This window comes from Zingiber officinale, chromosome 2A (assembly GCF_018446385.1).
Source record: "Zingiber officinale cultivar Zhangliang chromosome 2A, Zo_v1.1, whole genome shotgun sequence".
Taxonomy (NCBI): domain Eukaryota; kingdom Viridiplantae; phylum Streptophyta; class Magnoliopsida; order Zingiberales; family Zingiberaceae; genus Zingiber; species Zingiber officinale.
Genome location: NC_055988.1, coordinates 22,002,910 through 22,020,966, shown reverse-complemented (window position 1 = coordinate 22,020,966; position 18,057 = coordinate 22,002,910). Strand labels below are relative to the sequence as shown.

At 37.5% G+C, this 18,057-nt stretch overlaps 1 protein-coding gene across 1 annotated transcript; it reads right to left on the bottom strand.

The window, feature by feature from the left end:
• Positions 1–13,337: 13,337 nt before the first annotated feature.
• Positions 13,338–17,513, bottom strand: LOC122040927 (peroxisomal adenine nucleotide carrier 1-like). Its single transcript, XM_042600417.1, has 5 exons — positions 17,223–17,513; positions 15,713–15,944; positions 15,470–15,616; positions 13,982–14,148; positions 13,338–13,887 (listed from the first exon to the last, which is right to left on the bottom strand). Exons 1-5 carry the CDS (start codon positions 17,369–17,371, stop codon positions 13,608–13,610), a joined length of 975 nt encoding a protein of 324 aa, XP_042456351.1. The 5' UTR covers positions 17,372–17,513; the 3' UTR covers positions 13,338–13,607.
• Positions 17,514–18,057: the final 544 nt, after the last annotated feature.

Here is an 18,057-nt window from a genome sequence, read left to right as displayed (position 1 = left end):
CTCTTGGTGGCAGGCCAAAGGCTAGCTTGGAGCCCAAGCTAGGGTCGGCCAAACCAAACCAAGATGGGAGCCAAGTTGTGGCCGGCCCTAGCTTGGAGCCCAAGCAAGGGTGGTCGGCCACATTAAGGTTAAAAGGAGTTTTAAATTTTGAAATCTTTCCTATTGTGGGAGCCATGGTTTTAAAAGAAAGTTTTAAAATTTTAAATCTTTCTACAAAGGATTAAGAGAAAGATTTGATATCTTTCCTTATTTGTAGTTAAGAGAAAGATTTTAATTTTTGATAATTTTTTTTGTAACCATCCACATATTTTAAAAGAGAGATTTTAATTTTTCTTTTATAACCAACAAAGAATTTAAAAGAGAAATTTTTATTTAAAATTTTTCTTTATAGAACCAAATAAGGAAGTTTTAATTTCATGTTTAAAACTTTTCTTATTTGGAGCAATAGAGGTGGCCGACCATGATAAGAAAAAAAAAGTTTTAATTTTTGTTTTAAAACTTTCCATTTTAGTCATTAGCAAGGAATATATAGAAGTTTTAATTATATTTAAAACTTTTCTTATTTGCCAAGACCAATGAATATAAAAGAAAAGGAGGGGGTGTCTCACCCAATAACACATCTTCTTATCCTCCTCTCTTTTTCCTTGTGGCCGACCCTTCTTCTTCCCCTTTTCTTCTTCTTTGGTGGCCGGCGGCATCAATCCTTGTGGAGATATTGGTGGTCGGCTTATGCTTGAAGGAGGAGTAGAGAAAGGAGGCATTGTTTCCTAGCACTCCTTGGAGATTGGTTGGTGGCCGAAACTCATCATCCTTTGGAGGTTGTTGGTGGTCGAAACTTGGAAGTAAGAAGAGAAGGCTTGGGTGGATTTCATTTTGGTAGATCGTCGCCCACACGACGTCCAAGAGAATGAGAGGAATACAATAGAAGATCAAGAAGTCTATAAGCTACAAAAGGTATAACTAGTTTTTGTTTCCGCATCATGACTAGTTCATCCTTTTGTATAGATCTTGGAAAATCAAACACAAGAGGTTAGCAGTTTTAGGTTATCTTTTTTGTTATCGATTTTATTGTTCAATTTCATGTTTCGATATTATATTTCTATTGAGGTCTCTATAGTTAAACCTAGTTTACTGTATAAAGTTAAATATCTGATTTCTTTGTGAGGCTTTGTCTAGGAAGTGGTGGATGATCCCAAACCCAAGAAGTCTTAGTATCTCGCCATGTTTAACCTGGAAGCCGATCTTTGAAATAGATATTTGATAACTTATATAATATGGTTTAACTTAGGAAGATCTTATCGGTTGAACTTGGAGTAAGAATGTTAAGTTTCGTTCTCAATCCAAGTTATCCAAGTTTAACTTCTAAAGGGGAAATTTGGATTAATAATGTTAAGCATCATTTGTAATTCAAATTTAACTTTAGTAGAGCACATGGGTAGCTAGGATAGTTCTATGCTTGTACAAATTTTTGTACAAGGGAACTAGGATGGTATTCCGAATAGCAACCAACATACTTAATCTCACAAATCATGGATATGAGATATCAGGTTGACACATGTGTATATATTAGAGAATATATACTGAATGACCCTCTATGAGAATGTTTAATGGATCGTTATATAAGTGTCATAAATATTCTTATGTGACTATTGGTATGAATAGTCCTTAGACCTGAAGTCACTACGGTTTCCTACATAAGACGTTGTATACTTTGGTATTGGCAAACGTCATCTGTAACAAGGTGGACTATAAATTCGATCACTGGGTATGCAATAACTTATGCAGAGGGATATGAGTGATGTAGATATGATCTATCCCTTTCATATGACGGAAGCTATATCTGTGGACCCCTTGATTAGTAGGATATAAGAAAACATGGACATACTTATATGAGTCAATATGAGATATTGAGTTTATTTGATTGAGTGTGTCTACTTAGAGATCAAGAAATACAAAGATTGATAAGAGGATGACACGGTCTATGCCTCATTGATCAATCTAGATATCAAAGATAGAAGGATTAAATCATACATGATAATAGCCATGGAAAGGTTAAGTCGGATCTCGACATTCTCATCACTTAGGTAGCAATGATGTCTTGCTAGATGTCACTCATTACTTATATATCTAAAATAGTTTTAGAGACATTGCCAACGTTACGAGAACCTATTGGGTCACACACAAAGAACATATTGATTTAGAGATAGGTTCATTTTAGTTTGACTAAAATGTGATGAAACATTGGATGAGATCATTTTAGTGATTGATACTTGAGCTAGTGGGAGATTGTTAGTATTAGTTCTATGAGTCAATTATGAGATGATTGACACATCCAAATTAGAATAATTGAGTTAGATTCAAGTGAATCCAACTATATGAATTCAATTTAATCCGAATTAGACTTGAGTTAGACTCCAGTGAATTTATTCAAAAAAAGAAGATTAATGGTGATTAATGAAACATTAGAAGAGTTAATTTCGAAATTCATTCAATTTCAAAATTGAATTAAAAAATGAAGAGTTCAAAATGATCTTAATGGAGTGTTAATGCTCATTAATGTTAGTTAGAGCCCTAGAGCCAATCATTTGATGATTGTATGGACTCATTGTATCATATTCTTGTATATTAATAAAGACATTTGTTTGGTTATTATACTTATTAGTGCCAAATAGACTAAGTATAATAGCGTCCTTGAGTAGAAGGTTCTTACCTATATCAATCGATTGGTTGAATCGATAGTGAGATGATATAGGGAACACTACTCTAAATCATTCCTAGTGGAGTATTAACATTCAGGGACAATGTTAATACAATAAGACTAGCATGTAGGTCAGCTCGATGACTTGATCTCACAAGTCATGGATATATAGATATCAAGCTAACACATGGGTATGCATTAGAGAATGTATACTGAATGACCCGCCATGAGAAAGTATCATGGATCGTTATATGAGTGTCATATACTTTCTCATATGGCTATTAGTATGACTATTAGTCCTTAGACATGAAGTCACCATGGATCCCTACATAAGGAGTTATGTACTTTGGTTTCGTCAAACGTCACCCGTAACTGGGTGGACTATAAAGGCGATTACTGGGTATATAACGAATTATGTAGAGGGATGTGAGTGATGTAGATGAGATCTATCCCTCCCATATGACGGGAGCGACATCGGTATTCTTGATAGAGTGAGACCACTAAGTGCATGGTCATGCCCAAATGAGTCAATATTAGATGTTGAGCTCATTTGATCGAGTGAGTCTACTTGGAGTTCAAGATTTAGATTGATTAGAGGATGACGCGGTCCATGCCTCATATTGATCAATCTAGATGTCTAGGATAGAAGGACAATGTCTCATATATTGTGAGGAGTCACAATTAGTAGTCACAAGGTGATGTCGGATCTCGACATTCTTGTAACTTGGGTAGTAATGATGTGTTGCTAGATACCGCTCATTACTTATGCTCCTAAATGGGTTTAGGGCATTGCCAACGTTACAAGAACCTATAGGGTCACACACTTAGGACAATTAGATGGAGATTAGGTTCATATGATGAACCAAGAGGATTAGATTCATTTGATGAATCAAATTGGATTAAGAGTAATCCTAATTGGGCTAACTTGAGTTCGACTCAAGTTGATTCATGTGTTCAATGAGTCTAATTTAGATTTTGACTCATTGAATCAATTTAATTTGATGAATTAGATTCATTATATTAAGTTGGCTCGAATCAAATGGTTAGATTAGATCAACCATGGTAGAGATTGAGTCAAGTTTGACTTGACTTGAGAAGGAAGACCAAAGGTCAATTTTGACTTGACCTTTTGCTACCTCATTGGTGAGTTGGCATTAGGTGGACCAATAATGATGTTCCACATCATCATGGGTGCCACCTCATGGAAGTTACAAAGCCATTCTCTTTAATGGCTTCATATTAATTGCAATTAATGCAATTAATTTGTGAGTTTCTTGAGAGTGGCCGGCCACTTTATGTTGATGTGAAAATTCATTTTTTCATTCAAGTGGTGTAACTCCTTCTTCTTCCTTGGGTTCTCTCCTTGCTCTCCCTCCTCTTCCTTGCCGTGACCTATCAAGGTGCTAGCACACCTTTGTTTAGGTTTTCTCCATCAAGAATTGTTCGTGTGGATACTTCTAGAGGACCGACACTTGACGGTCTAGAGATCCGGCAACTTCTTGGACGAGCGGGAACGCGAAGGGCTTCGCTTCGAAGGTATAACTCTCATCTAGTGTAGATCTAAAGTTTTTACAAACTCGTACAAGAAAAAGATTTTTCGAAAAGTTTTTGTTTACGAATCTTTGCACGAGATCCATGGCTTTGGGTGACTCGGGGTTTCCGCGACGCGAAAAAGCGGTTTCGCGGCCCGACGAACCCAACAGTGGTATCAGAGCCACGTGCAAAGACTTGTAGGAGTTCGTTTGTATTTTTATGAAAAATATACCTTCTGTGATTTTCTGTAAAAATTGAGTTTTTAGAGTTTTTATGAGTAATTTTTCCGTAGAAGCGAAGCACAAGTGTCTCGGCACTTGTAGGCTTCGGCTACCGGAAAGTTTTCTTCGAAACGGCTTCGTTTTGCCCCAAATCAGTTTGGGACAGCGGGGTCGGGTGCCATTAGATCGCAAAGGAGCAACTCACGATGGTTAGATCATGGGTAGGGGCATTGCCCCTAACCCCGCAAGGAAATTTGCTCCACGATTGCACCCGAAATCGCTATAAACGAACCCGCCAGGAAGATTTTTCCGAAACGGCAATATCTCGACCCAAATCGTTTTGGGACAGCGGGTTTAGGCGCTGTTGGATCGTAAAGGAACCCTCGCGATGGTTAGATCGCGGGTAGGGGCGCTGCCCCTAGGCCCCGCAAGGGGATCCGTTCCGCGATTGCGCCCGAAACCGCTAAACGGGACCGCCGGGAAATTTTACTCATAAAAATTGTAAAAATTATTTTTAAAATTACAGAAAAATATATAATTTTGAATTATATATTAATTTGTGATAGTCATGGCCCAAAATACCCAATAAGATTGGATTTGTGTTGTAATTCATAATACGGCCTGCGTGCCGTCATATGATTGTGTGTGCTGTATTTTTATTTTTTCCACGGCCTGCGCGTCGTGCCTTTCTCTTATTCTAATTAGATTTAGACTCGAATGTAACTCGAGTTTCAAATTGTAATGTACAAATTGGAGCGGTGGAGGGTCCACACGAGACGGAGTTCCGAGGCGGGCACGAGCAACACAAGGTGGTCAAAGGGAGGAGCTTGGAGAAGCTGTTGACCCTAGGTTGACCAATCGATCTTCTCATTGGCTTGAGAAGATCGTAGTAGGGCCATGACTAAATCACAAATAGATTAATTAATTGCTTGTGTATGTGATGCATATTTAATAAGTAGTTAATTAATTAGTGCCTTACGATTAGATTAGATCTAAGTCGTGCACATGATGCACCCTTGCGATTAGATTAGATCTAAGTCGTGCACAAGATGCATCCTTTTCGATTAGATTAGATCTCAATCGATTCAACTCTAATGACTAACCATGCCGTGATACCTATCACTACCTCGATCACATGTATTGTTGAATCTGCCAAAGTAGAGCAATACATATTATCTTGGTAGGGTACGGAGGGACAATCTTGGTCCCGCCTATCAACGCATGGGTGAATACAAACTCAATTAGATTGAGTATTCTTAGTTACTCAATTGGATCGAGTCAACTATAGGCATTATTCCAATGGTTGGAAAGGTAGGACAAAATCACGTTTATATTAATTCTCGGGCGTATTAGCCAAATCTAACTCGAGTTTTAATATAAATGCGGATTTTATTCTATAAACAAGAGTTGCATAGAGATGTAATTGGTAATCGTTACCTACCGATCATACTAAGCCTTGGGCGTATTAGCCAAAGCTAACTCAAGGGTTAGTATGATGTGGATCTTGTCCCACAAGAATTATAGTATTCAGTGGGAGCATCATTTAGTTAAAGGCCTAATTAAATGATTTTAAAAGAATATGATATTTATTTCTGCAAATTTTCTGTTGTAGATAACCATGACGTCGAACACGAATTCCTTCTCCCTGCGATCTGTCCTTGAGAAGGACAAGCTCAACGGAACGAATTTCCTGGACTGGTACAGGAACTTGAGAATAGTTCTCACCCAGGAATGTAAACTGTACGTTCTGGAGCAGCCCATTCCGGAGGCTCCTCCTGCCAATGCCCCACGAGCAGACAAAGATGCTTACAAGAAGCATCAAGATGACACATTAGATGTGTCCTGTCTAATGCTCGCGACCATGAACTCTGAGCTTCAGAAGCAACACGAGTTGATGGGCGCTTACGATATGGTTGAGCATCTTCGCCAACTATATCAGGGACAAGCGAGGCATGAGAGATTTGAGATCTCTAAGGCACTGTTTCAGTGCAAGATGTCAGACGAGGCTCCAGTAGGACTTATGTACTCAAGATGATTGGGTACATAGAGAACCTACAAAGACTGGGGTTCCCACTTGGCCAAGAGTTGGCCACTGACTTGATCTTGCAGTCCTTGTCGAATAGCTATAGTCAATTCGTTCTCAACTATAACATGAACGAGATTGACAAGCCACTGCCCGAGCTACTTAGTATGTTACGAACTGCTGAGATTAACCTTAAGAAGGTTAAGCCCATTCTGATGGTCCAGAAGCACAAGGGCAAGGGCAAGCCCAAAGGTAAGGGAAAGTCCCAAACCAAGGACAAAGGCAAGGCCTGAAGCCTAAAGGAGGGGTCGCCAGGATGCTACCTGCTTCCACTGACCGGGCACTGGAAGAGGAACCGCAAGGTATACTTGGAGGATCTTAAGAAGAAGCGAGTGAGACTTCCACTTGGTATATATGTTATAGAAGTCAATCTATCTATTTCTACATCATGGGTATTAGATCTGGATGTGCTTCTCACATTTGTCTTGATGTGCGTTGAGAAATAGTAGAGCATTGGCAAAGGGCGAGGTGGACCTACGAGTAGGCAATGGAGCACGGGTTGCTGCTGTTGCTGTAGGAACTTATCAGCTATCTCTGCCCTCTGGGCTTGTACTAGATTTAGATGATTGTTGTTATGTGCCTGCTCTTACTAAGAACATAGTTTCAGTTTCTTGTTTAGACAAGAAAGGATACTCTTTTATAATAAAAGACAAATGTTGTTCTATTTATTTAAAAGATATGTTCTATTGTAGTGCACCACTAATAAACGGACTCTATATTCTAGACCTTGAGAGCCCTATCTATAACATTAGTACCAAGAGGTTCAAGTCAAATGACATGAACCAAACCTACCTCTGGCACTGTCGCTTAGGTCATATAAATGACAAGCGCTTATCCCAGCTCCATAAGGATGGTTTGTTGGACTCATTTGATTTTGAATCATATGAGATATGCGAGTCATGCCTACGAGGCAAGATGACCAAGACGCCCTTTAGTGGGCTTAGCGAGAGAGCAACTAATTTGTTAGGACTCATACATAGTGATGTATGTGACCCTTTCAATGTTGCTGCTAGAGGCGGTTATAGGTACTTCATCACATTTACTGATGATTTCAGTAGATACGGTTATGTGTACTTGATGACACATAAGTCGGAATCCTTTGAAAAGTTTAAAGAATTCAAGAATGAAGTACAGAACCAGCTTGGCAAGAGTATTAAGATACTTCGATCAGATCGAGGTGGAGAATACCTTAGCCATGAGTTTCGTGACTACCTAGCTGAGTGTGGGATTCTATCCCAACTCACTCCTCCTGGAACACCACAGTGGAATGGTGTATCCGAAAGGAGGAATCGTACTCTATTAGATATGGTACGATCTATGATGAGTCACACAGATCTTCCGACATATCTATGGGGATATGCTCTAGACACGGCAGCTTTCATTCTCAACCGAGTTCCATCCAAGGCCGTGATAAAGACACCATATAAGATATGGACTGGGAGAGATGCCCAGGTGTCTTTCATGAGGATTTGGGGTTGTGAGGCTTACGTACGACGTCAAGTCTCAGACAAATTAGGACCCAAATCCGACAAGTGCTATTTCATCGGATATCCCAAGGAAACTAAGGGATATTATTTTACATTCCAACAGTGGCAAAGACTGGGGTCTTTCTAGAAAGGGACTTTGTTTCTAGAAAGACTAGTGGGAGCGCGTTCGATCTTGAAGAAGTTCAAGATGCGAACAATAGCACTGATGCCTCGATGGAAATTGAACTGGAACCACAAAGTGTTGTGGATGATGTTGTTCCACAAGGAGTTGAGGAACAACAACCGGTTCAAGTAGACATACCTCTTCGCAGGTCTGATAGGGTACGTCGTCAGCCTGAGAGATACTCATTTCTCTTGTCTGACCATGATGACATTATGCTCATAGAGGATGAGCCTACCACCTATCAGGAAGCTGTGATGAGACCAGATTCCGAGAAATGGCTAGAGGCCATGAGATCCGAGATGGAATCCATGTACACCAACCAAGTATGGACTTTGGTTGATCCACCTGAAGGGGTAAAACCCATTGGGTGCAAGTGGGTCTTTAAGAGAAAGACTGACATGGATGGACTTATCTATAAGGGTCGCTTGGTAGCTAAAGGTTTCAAGCAGATTCATGGTATTGACTATGATGAAACTTTTTCTCCAGTAGCGATGTTTAAGTCCATTCGGATCATGCTTGCTATTGCAGCCTACCATGACTATGAGATATGGCAGATGGATGTCAAAACCGCGTTTCTGAATGGAAACCTACTCGAGGATGTGTACATGACACAACCTGAGGGTTTTGTAGATCCACAGCATACTAGCAGAGTATGCAAGCTGCATAGGTCCATTTATGGACTAAAGCAAGCTTCTCGGAGCTGGAATCTTCGATTCGATGATACAATCAAATAGTTTGGTTTCATCAAGAACGAAGATGAACCTTGTGTCTACAAGAAGGTTGTAGGAGACATAGTTGTCTTCCTCATATTGTATGTGGATGACATACTACTCATTAGGAAGGACATCCCTATGCTTCAGTCTGTCAAGACTTGGCTAGGGAGTTGCTTCTCAATAAAGGACTTAGGTGAGGCATCCCGCATTCTAGGGATACAGATCTATAGAGATAGATCTAAGAGATTGCTTGGCCTAAGTCAGAGTACATACATTGACAAGGTACTCCTTCGGTTTGCCATGCAGAATTCCAAGAAGGGATTTCTGCCGATGTCACATGGCGTGAGTCTTTCGAAGACTCAAGGTCCTTCTTCTAGAGAGGAGAGAGATCGCATAGATCAGATCCCTTATGCCTCAGCCATAGGATCGATCATGTACGCTATGCTATGTACTCGACCTGATGTCTCGTATGCTTTGAGCATGACGAGTAGATACCAGTCAGATCCAGGTGAAAGTCACTGGATAGCGGTCAAGAATATTCTTAAGTACTTAAGAAGGACTAAAGAATATTTCTTGATATATGGAGGCAATGATGAGCTAGCTGTAAAGGGTTACAGTGATGCTAGCTTCCAGACCTACCAGGATGACTATAGATCGCAGTCGGGGTTCATATTTTGCATAAATGGTGGTACAGTAGCTGATTCTACAACAGAAGCCGAGTACATTGCTGCATCAGAGGCAGCAAAGGAGGCAGTTTGGATTCGCAAGTTCATCACTGAACTTGGGGTGGTTCCTAGCATTACTGACCCCATCTTGACCCCATTGAGCTCTATTGTGACAACAATGGAGCTATAGCACAGGCAAAGGAACCTCGCTCACACCAGCGGACCAAGCACATACTACGGCGCTTCCATCTCATTCGAGAGATTATCGATAGAGGAGATGTGAAGATTTGCAGAGTACCTACAGAGGCTAACATCGCAGATCCCTTGACCAAGGCTTTGGCACAGAGGAAGCATGATGGTCACACTAGGTCATTAGGCCTTAGAGCCTATACTGATTGGCACTAGTGCTAGTGGGAGATTGTTAGTTAGAGCCCTAGAGCCAATCATTTGATGATTGTATGGACTCATTGTATCATATTCTTGTATATTAATAAAGGCATTTGTTTGGTTATTATACTTATTAGTGCCAAATAGACTAAGTATAATAGCGTCCTTGAGTAGAAGGTTCTTACCTATATCAATCGATTGGTTGAATCGATAGTGAGATGATATAGGGAACACTACTCTAAATCATTCCTAGTCGAGTATTAACATTCAGGTACAATGTTAATACAATAAGACTAGCATGTAGGTCAGCTCGATGACTTGATCTCACAAGTCATGGATATAGAGATATCAAGCTGACACATGGGTATGCATTAGAGAATGTATACTGAATGACCCGCCATGAGAAAGTATCATGGATCGTTATATGAGTGTCATATACTTTCTCATGTGGCTATTAGTATGACTATTAGTCCTTAGACCTGAAGTCACCATGGATCCCTACATAAGGAGTTATGTACTTTGATTTCGTCAAACGTCACCCGTAATTGGGTGGACTATAAAGGCGATTACTGGGTATATAACGAATTATGTAGAGGGATGTGAGTGATGTAGATGGGATTTATCCCTCCCATATGACAGGAGCGACATCGGTATTCTTGATAGAGTGAGACCACTAAGTGCATGGCCATGCCCAAATGAGTCAATATTAGATGTTGAGCTCATTTGATCGAGTGAGTCTACTTGGAGTTCAAGATTTAGATTGATTAGAGGATGACACGGTCTATGCCTCATATTGATCAATCTAGATGTCTAGGATAGAAGGACAATGTCTCATATATTGTGAGGAGTCACAATTAGTAGTCACAAGGTGATGTCGGATCTCGACATTCTTGTAACTTGGGTAGTAATGATGTGTTGCTAGATACCGCTCATTACTTATGCTCCTAAATGGGTTTAGGGCATTGCCAACGTTACAAGAACCTATAGGGTCACACACTTAGGACAATTAGATGGAGATTAGGTTCATATGATGAACCAAGAGGATTAGATTCATTTGATGAATCAAATTGGATTAAGAGTAATCCTAATTGGGCTAACTTGAGTTCGACTCAAGTTGATTCATGTGTTCAATGAGTCTAATTTAGATTTTGACTCATTGAATCAATTTAATTTGATGAATTAGATTCATTATATTAAGTTGGCTCGAATCAAATGGTTAGATTAGATCAACCATGGTAGAGATTGAGTCAAGTTTGACTTGACTTGAGAAGGAAGACCAAAGGTCAATTTTGACTTGACCTTTTGCCACCTCATTGGTGAGTTGGCATTAGGTGGACCAATAATGATGTTCCACATCATCATGGGTGTCACCTCATGGAAGTTACAAAGCCATTCTCTTTAATGGCTTCATATTAATTGCAATTAATGCAATTAATTTGTGAGTTTCTTGAGAGTGGCCGGCCACTTTGTGTTGATGTGAAAATTCATTTTTTCATTCAAGTGGTGTAACTCCTTCTTCTTCCTTGGGTTCTCTCCTTGCTCTCCCTCCTCTTCCTTGCCGTGACCTATCAAGGTGCTAGCACACCTTTGTTTAGGTTTTCTCCATCAAGAATTGTTCGTGTGGATACTTCTAGAGGACCGACACTTGACGGTCTAGAGATCCGGCAACTTCTTGGACGAGCGGGAACGCGAAGGGCTTCGCTTCGAAGGTATAACTCTCATCTAGTGTAGATCTAAAGTTTTTACAAATTCATACAAGAAAAAGGTTTTTCAAAAAGTTTTTGTATACGAATCTTTGCACGAGATCCATGGCTTTGGGTGACTCGGGGTTTCCGCGACGCGAAAAAGCGATTTTCCCGGCCCGACGAACCAACAATTAAATCTCATTAAGTGAATTAATACTTATTAAGTAATTTCATTAAATGAAGTACAAAAGCATTTTTTTCTCTCATTTTTGAGTGTGAATTCATTTTTCTTCTTCTCCTCTCTTTCTTTGGCCGAAACTCATTAGAGGGTTGCTAACATAACCTTGAGTGTTGGTCTTTTCCATTTTCTTATGTTCGTGTGGATATTGAAAGAGGCATAGACACGTGATCGTGTTGAGATCTTAGCTATCGGGAGATCGAGTATACGCATCAAAGGTATAACTCCCTATCATGTTAAAACGTAGTATTTGTTTTTTTCCTTAGCATGAATCTTCTGATAGGAAGTAAATGTTTTCCGTTGCGTTTTCTGCGTGTTTAATGCCCTAGTTCCTTACAATGGGGATAGGGTGGAGATTTACTTCAGGAACAGGAATGACAAACCTATCCCTGTCCTATCCCATTACTATCCCTATGGAATCCATGTGATAGTCGTGGATGCTAGACGCGCAACATTAGCGCCTAACATAACATAACTTGTCTCTAATAAATTATATATGTAAAAAAAAGTTATATATATAAGGATAACTTTTAAAATAACATTTTTGACTTATTAAACATTTTATTTTTACTTTGTTTTTTTAACACGAATCACTAAAATTAATCTATGATGTGAACTCTGTTAATTTTATATTTATTACTCATACATTAAATTAAAGTCATATAATATAAGTTTATAGTGGATTAATATTTAATATTAATAATGGACATCATAATAGGCAACATTTTGGAGAAATAAAAAAGATAATTCCAAATTAACACTTCAATAATAAAAGAAAATAAATTAAGAATATTAAAGAATAAAATGACTATAATAATTAAAAAATTAATTATTTAATTATTTAATAGTTAATATTTTTATTTAAATAATAAATATAAAATTAATTATAATCCTTATTAAATGATTGTTTTCGACTTATTTAGCATATTCATTAGGATCATATTTTGTTCATATCACGATCTAAAATGATTGAATGTAGAAAAAATAAATAAATGAAGTTTAAAATTTAATATTTTAATACAATATCAATATTTAATATAAATTTTAAGTAAATATTTTATTAAATAATAAATAAAATTTACTAAACTAATAAAATTGGCAAAAACATTGCTATTTGCAAATCTCATCTACATTATATATTAATTAAAGAAAGTTCTAAAATTATTAATTTCTTAAAACAATATGAGAAAGATATTTTATCTTTGTATTTTGATAATTTCCTTAATATTTTGTTTTTTATTTAAATTTTAGTTATTTTTTAACAAAAAACTTCTAAATAATAAATTTTCCACTCATAGTATCGTAACTATTGCATGACATTCATAATTTACTCGTTTGTATTTAATCAATTATTGCATTACCTTCCATCTCTTAAGGCAGAGACTCAATGTCAATGCATTACCATCCATCTTACACTGATTAGATTGCTACTAACACCAAAAACAAATTGACAAGAACAATCAGTGATCAGGAAAACAAAATCAACAACTACTGAAATAACTCCTGAGAATCACACTACATGATTGATTTATTGATGAAAGTCAGAATAGATTCAGAACACTTACAGATGAAAGTCCTGAGAATTATTGTATGCTTGAACTTCTACCTGAAGCCATGTAGCTGCTGAAGAAAATCTCTAGTAATTCAATTGAATTGCCAAAATAATTGGCTGCAACATTGCCAGCTTGCAGTTTGTGATCCAAGTTTAACATGGAATGAATGTTTAACATGCATCTAGTGGCTCTTAAGTCTCCTCTCTGAGGCTAATAGAAACCTTTTAAGTGCGAGCATTGAAATCCATGTAAGCTTTGAAATCTTCTCCTTTATCATCAACAGCAAGGCAGAGCTTAAAACAGTTTTAATAATCTGAGCGTTCAAGCCTTTGAAGAATCCAGGAAGCCCCTCGTTCTTCCATATGGAAGATAGCGCACCCAACATTGTCTTGGGACGTTTAGATTGAGAATCCTTCTTTGACCCGTCTTCTATATCTGCGGACTGAATCATGACTTTACACCTAGTCAACAAAACATAGGCAATGTTAAACGTCATCTTTTACACGGTTTTGAAGTACTTTGAGAATAAAATCTAGCAATCATTGCACAGTTTACCTAATGGCAGGGTAGGTCAAAACAGTTGCTACACTCTTTGAGATGGCACCAAGTAGAAACGCTGAGAAGGCAGAAAGAGATGCAGGAGATGATTTTGTGTTTTCTGTTGCAACTTTATTGCTTTGTCTCCTCAGAACCCTTTGTTTTAATTGATCGAATACTGTATACTTCATATTTTGTCAAGACAAAAAAAGAAAAGGATCAATATTGAGTTTCCAGCAGTGACTAACCAAGAAAAAATTGGGGCATTCTTCCAGTGATACAATTCAGTCATATGCACTTACATAAAAAAATTATTTACCTTTTAATTAATTTACTGTAAGTTGAGTAGTAATGAACAAAATCAATACAATTGGCCGTTATTGGTACAAATTAATGCACATTTTATTCCGAAGTTTTATTAAGTTCTCAGGTCCAGAATATAAGAAGAATCACAAAATGGAACAATATCGCAACCACTAGCCCTGATTAATTTTATGATCCTTTCATGGTTTCTAATAGGTATTTCAAGGGAATCTAGCAAGTTAGATTTACACAAATTCAGTCAAACCTCTGGGAAAACCTTGTTTTTCTTCTTCTTAATATGAATATAGCAGACAGATGGCGACACATCAATACCTGTTAGGCACTTAGGTGCATTTCTAAGAATACATGTTCTGTTTCTCTTATATTCCTCTTATGTTCTGTTTCAAGTCATACGATGGGCTTCAGTTAAGTCAAATGAACACTGAGGTTGAATAAACTATAAAGCATTGTCGTTGTTTCATGATTTATCAGGCTACTTTCAAGAACATTCAAATGAGAATATTATGAACTGATGCATCAGGCATAACGGGTAGCTTGATCTTGGTGGATTCAAATAAACAGTACAAATTCCCAATGATTCTCAGAAAAGTGCTTGTTCATATTATCAACCAACTTTGGAAATGTATTTTTAGACAAAAGAAAGTTCTCTTCTATACAGGCTGAGTTCATTTAATCACCAAAGAACACTACAATAATCTGATCTCATGGATATTAGTCATAGGTCGAGCCATTCAATACCAAAAAACAAAAAATCTAGTCACAACCAAGCTATCAAACACTACCCTTTTACGCATGTCAGTCTTGCATAAAGCTATTAGATGAAATGATAGTCACACACAAACCTTCTAAAGTTACACAATATATTAAATAATCAATTAATCGTTAATTCTAAAGCACCATATTATTCTTTTTTTCAAGTTTTATTTTGCAGTTACCACATCAAACAAAACCATTTTGTTCTGTTAAGGGAAAGAAACTCCAATGATACTCTAGATAATTGATATCCAGGAAGGGGAAATAAATCCTAAAATGTTTTGAGCAGGATGCATTCTGTATAAATTGTTCAATTATATTGGAGTCCATTGTAAGAACAAAAAGAAACTTTGCTGGTGATATCAAGTGAAGATCAGAGTACGCACAGAGGCCCCTATCCTAAATGCAATTTCAGATATTTAATGTTACCTGAATTGCAGGATTTGCTGTCAAAAGGAGAGAGATCCCTAGGCCATCATAGGCTTCAATCCAATGTCCTTCTGAGAGAGTTTCCCATAATCCTTTAGACTTCCCAAAGGCACTAGTTTGCATTCTTGAAGATGCTGTATCAAGGGGCTGGAAAGATGCAAAACATTCATCCATCAAAATTCAGAAAACTAACAGCAACATAATTTACTAACGTCAAATACATATAGCAAACAAAGTTCCTACTTGTGTTACAAGAACAGTGCAAACCCCAGCAGCAGCAGCAACAACCAAATTTGCTGTAGTTCCAACAGATTTAGCACCACTCTTTTTTAAATGAAACCGTTTTAAGTAGCTATAACTATAAAAATAAACAAATTGTGAGACGAAAGATTGCAGATTCTTGGTGCCTAAGCCTTGGTATAGGGATTTATATTGGCGTTTGGAAATGGCTTCCCACAACACGTCGGAAAGGTTCCTGATTGAGCCACAACAAAAAAAATCAAGTCAAAAACACTGTACTGAATAAGTTGAATTTCCCAGTATCAAGATAATCCAGAGGAAAATAAGAAATCAACAGAATCAAGGATTAATTTCATTTCCCACTTTGCCTATTCAAACTAGTTTGGATGTGTTAGTTGCCTACTACTATTACTAACACCATCAAAAATACAACTTGGTTATGAACTGAATCTCATTGTGTAATTCATCAATTATCATTGATTCAAGGATGTGACAAGAAAGAATAATAGCAAAGGCTATGGTTCAGAACAATTTTCTAATATAAGAAGGTTATCACACCTTTTTTGACCAGCGTATTTAGTATCCGAAGGTTTCTCCAGAAGGATTCATATATGATGAAACCATCCCCGATCACCTGTTTTATCATAGTAACTCATTCCTTATTTCTAGATTTTCAGTCGTCTTCATTAACTAAGATAGAGATTTATTAGAAAATCAAAAGTAGATATGGTCAAGAGTTAAGCGCTAAATCTGAAGTCTGATCTTAGGTATAATTTTTGAAATGCATATGAATGAGAACATAATTGTCAAAATGTTATATGATCCTGTCAACCCTAGAAGAAGACCTTTCCAGGTCTATTGACAGTTTACTTTACAACAAATCTGCTAAAAAAGGCAAAAAAGTTCATTTTCTCATGTTCAGAATCAGCAAATGAATTAATGTTACATCGACTCATGTTATTGTAATTAAGAGGAAAAAAACATTCCATTTTAGGACTCAAGCTATCGTGCAAAATGTTACCAATCCTCCATTATGATACTTCAAATATACACAACTCAATCTGTACAGGACTCATGTTTTGGTTATTCATACAAATTCTGCAATTCAATTCTCACCACACAAGCAGTAACAGAGACTCACTCTTCTTCAGGAATGAGATTTTTTTTTCTTAAGCAAGATGACCAAGTTCGAAAACCTGATCAAGATCTATCATGATTGGTAAGAAATATCTGGAAATTAAAAATTTTGAATTTTCAAGAAAAAGATGAGAGAAGCCGGGCAACTCAGAAGAGATGGAGCAAGCAGATCCAGACGATCAGACGCACAAAGCACGGATCTAGCTTGAGATCATAAAACCATGAAGAACAAGGTAGGAGATCAACTTGAATAACAAGTAGTCAATTGAGCGACAAGAATAAATCGTCCAAGTAAATCCAAAGGCTGGATCTCTATCCTCAGAAAAGACAAGAAGGAGAAGAAGAAGAAGAAAGAAAAAAAGAGAGCGAAGGTGACCTGTACTTTCCCTGGCCGTGGGATCGGACCTCAGCCTGGAACTTGGTCTTGCAGGTATCGAGAGGGTAGAGCGCGGTGGTGCTCACCAGCGCCCCAACCGCCCCCGACGTCGCCTCCGTCAGCGACTCCCAATCCAACTCTTCCGCCATCTCTCTCTCTCTTCTCTCTCTCTCTCTCGCTCGATCGTCGGCCTTAGTTACTCGCCGCCGCTCTTCACTTCACATCTCTCGTCCGAGATGGGAACAGGCGCCGAGCAGGGCGAGTCGCGACGGCAAGTGCTTTGTCACGTGAGTCACGCGGTATTTGATACGGAAACGGGTCCAAATTGTTAGGGATTATTGCGGTCAACCCTAAATTTATGATCTGGGCTTAGCATATTTTCATTTGACCCTAAATATATTCATTTTTCCAATTTATCTTTTGTTTTAAACACGCTGCTGAGGAGTACCAAGCGTGAAAATGACCAAATAAAAAACACTAAGGGCAAAATTACATATCAGCATCGTAAAATATTATTAATATAAATATAATATACTTCCTTCTAGATATTATCATTTAAAAGAGGTCATTAAATATGTTATTAATTTCCTTTTCAAAATATTATTTAAAAAAGATCATTAAATTTATTATTATTTTATCTTTGAAAAAAATATTAAAATAGATCATTTTTATATTGACAAAGTATTTTTTTATGCATATATTGTTGTACAATCTTTTATTGGAGATTGGTACAGATAATCTAAATTGAAATTATAGAAACAATTTAATCTTATCTATTGAGATCATTTGAATGGATAATCTCAAGTTACTAACCATCTCTTGCTTTTTATTGGAA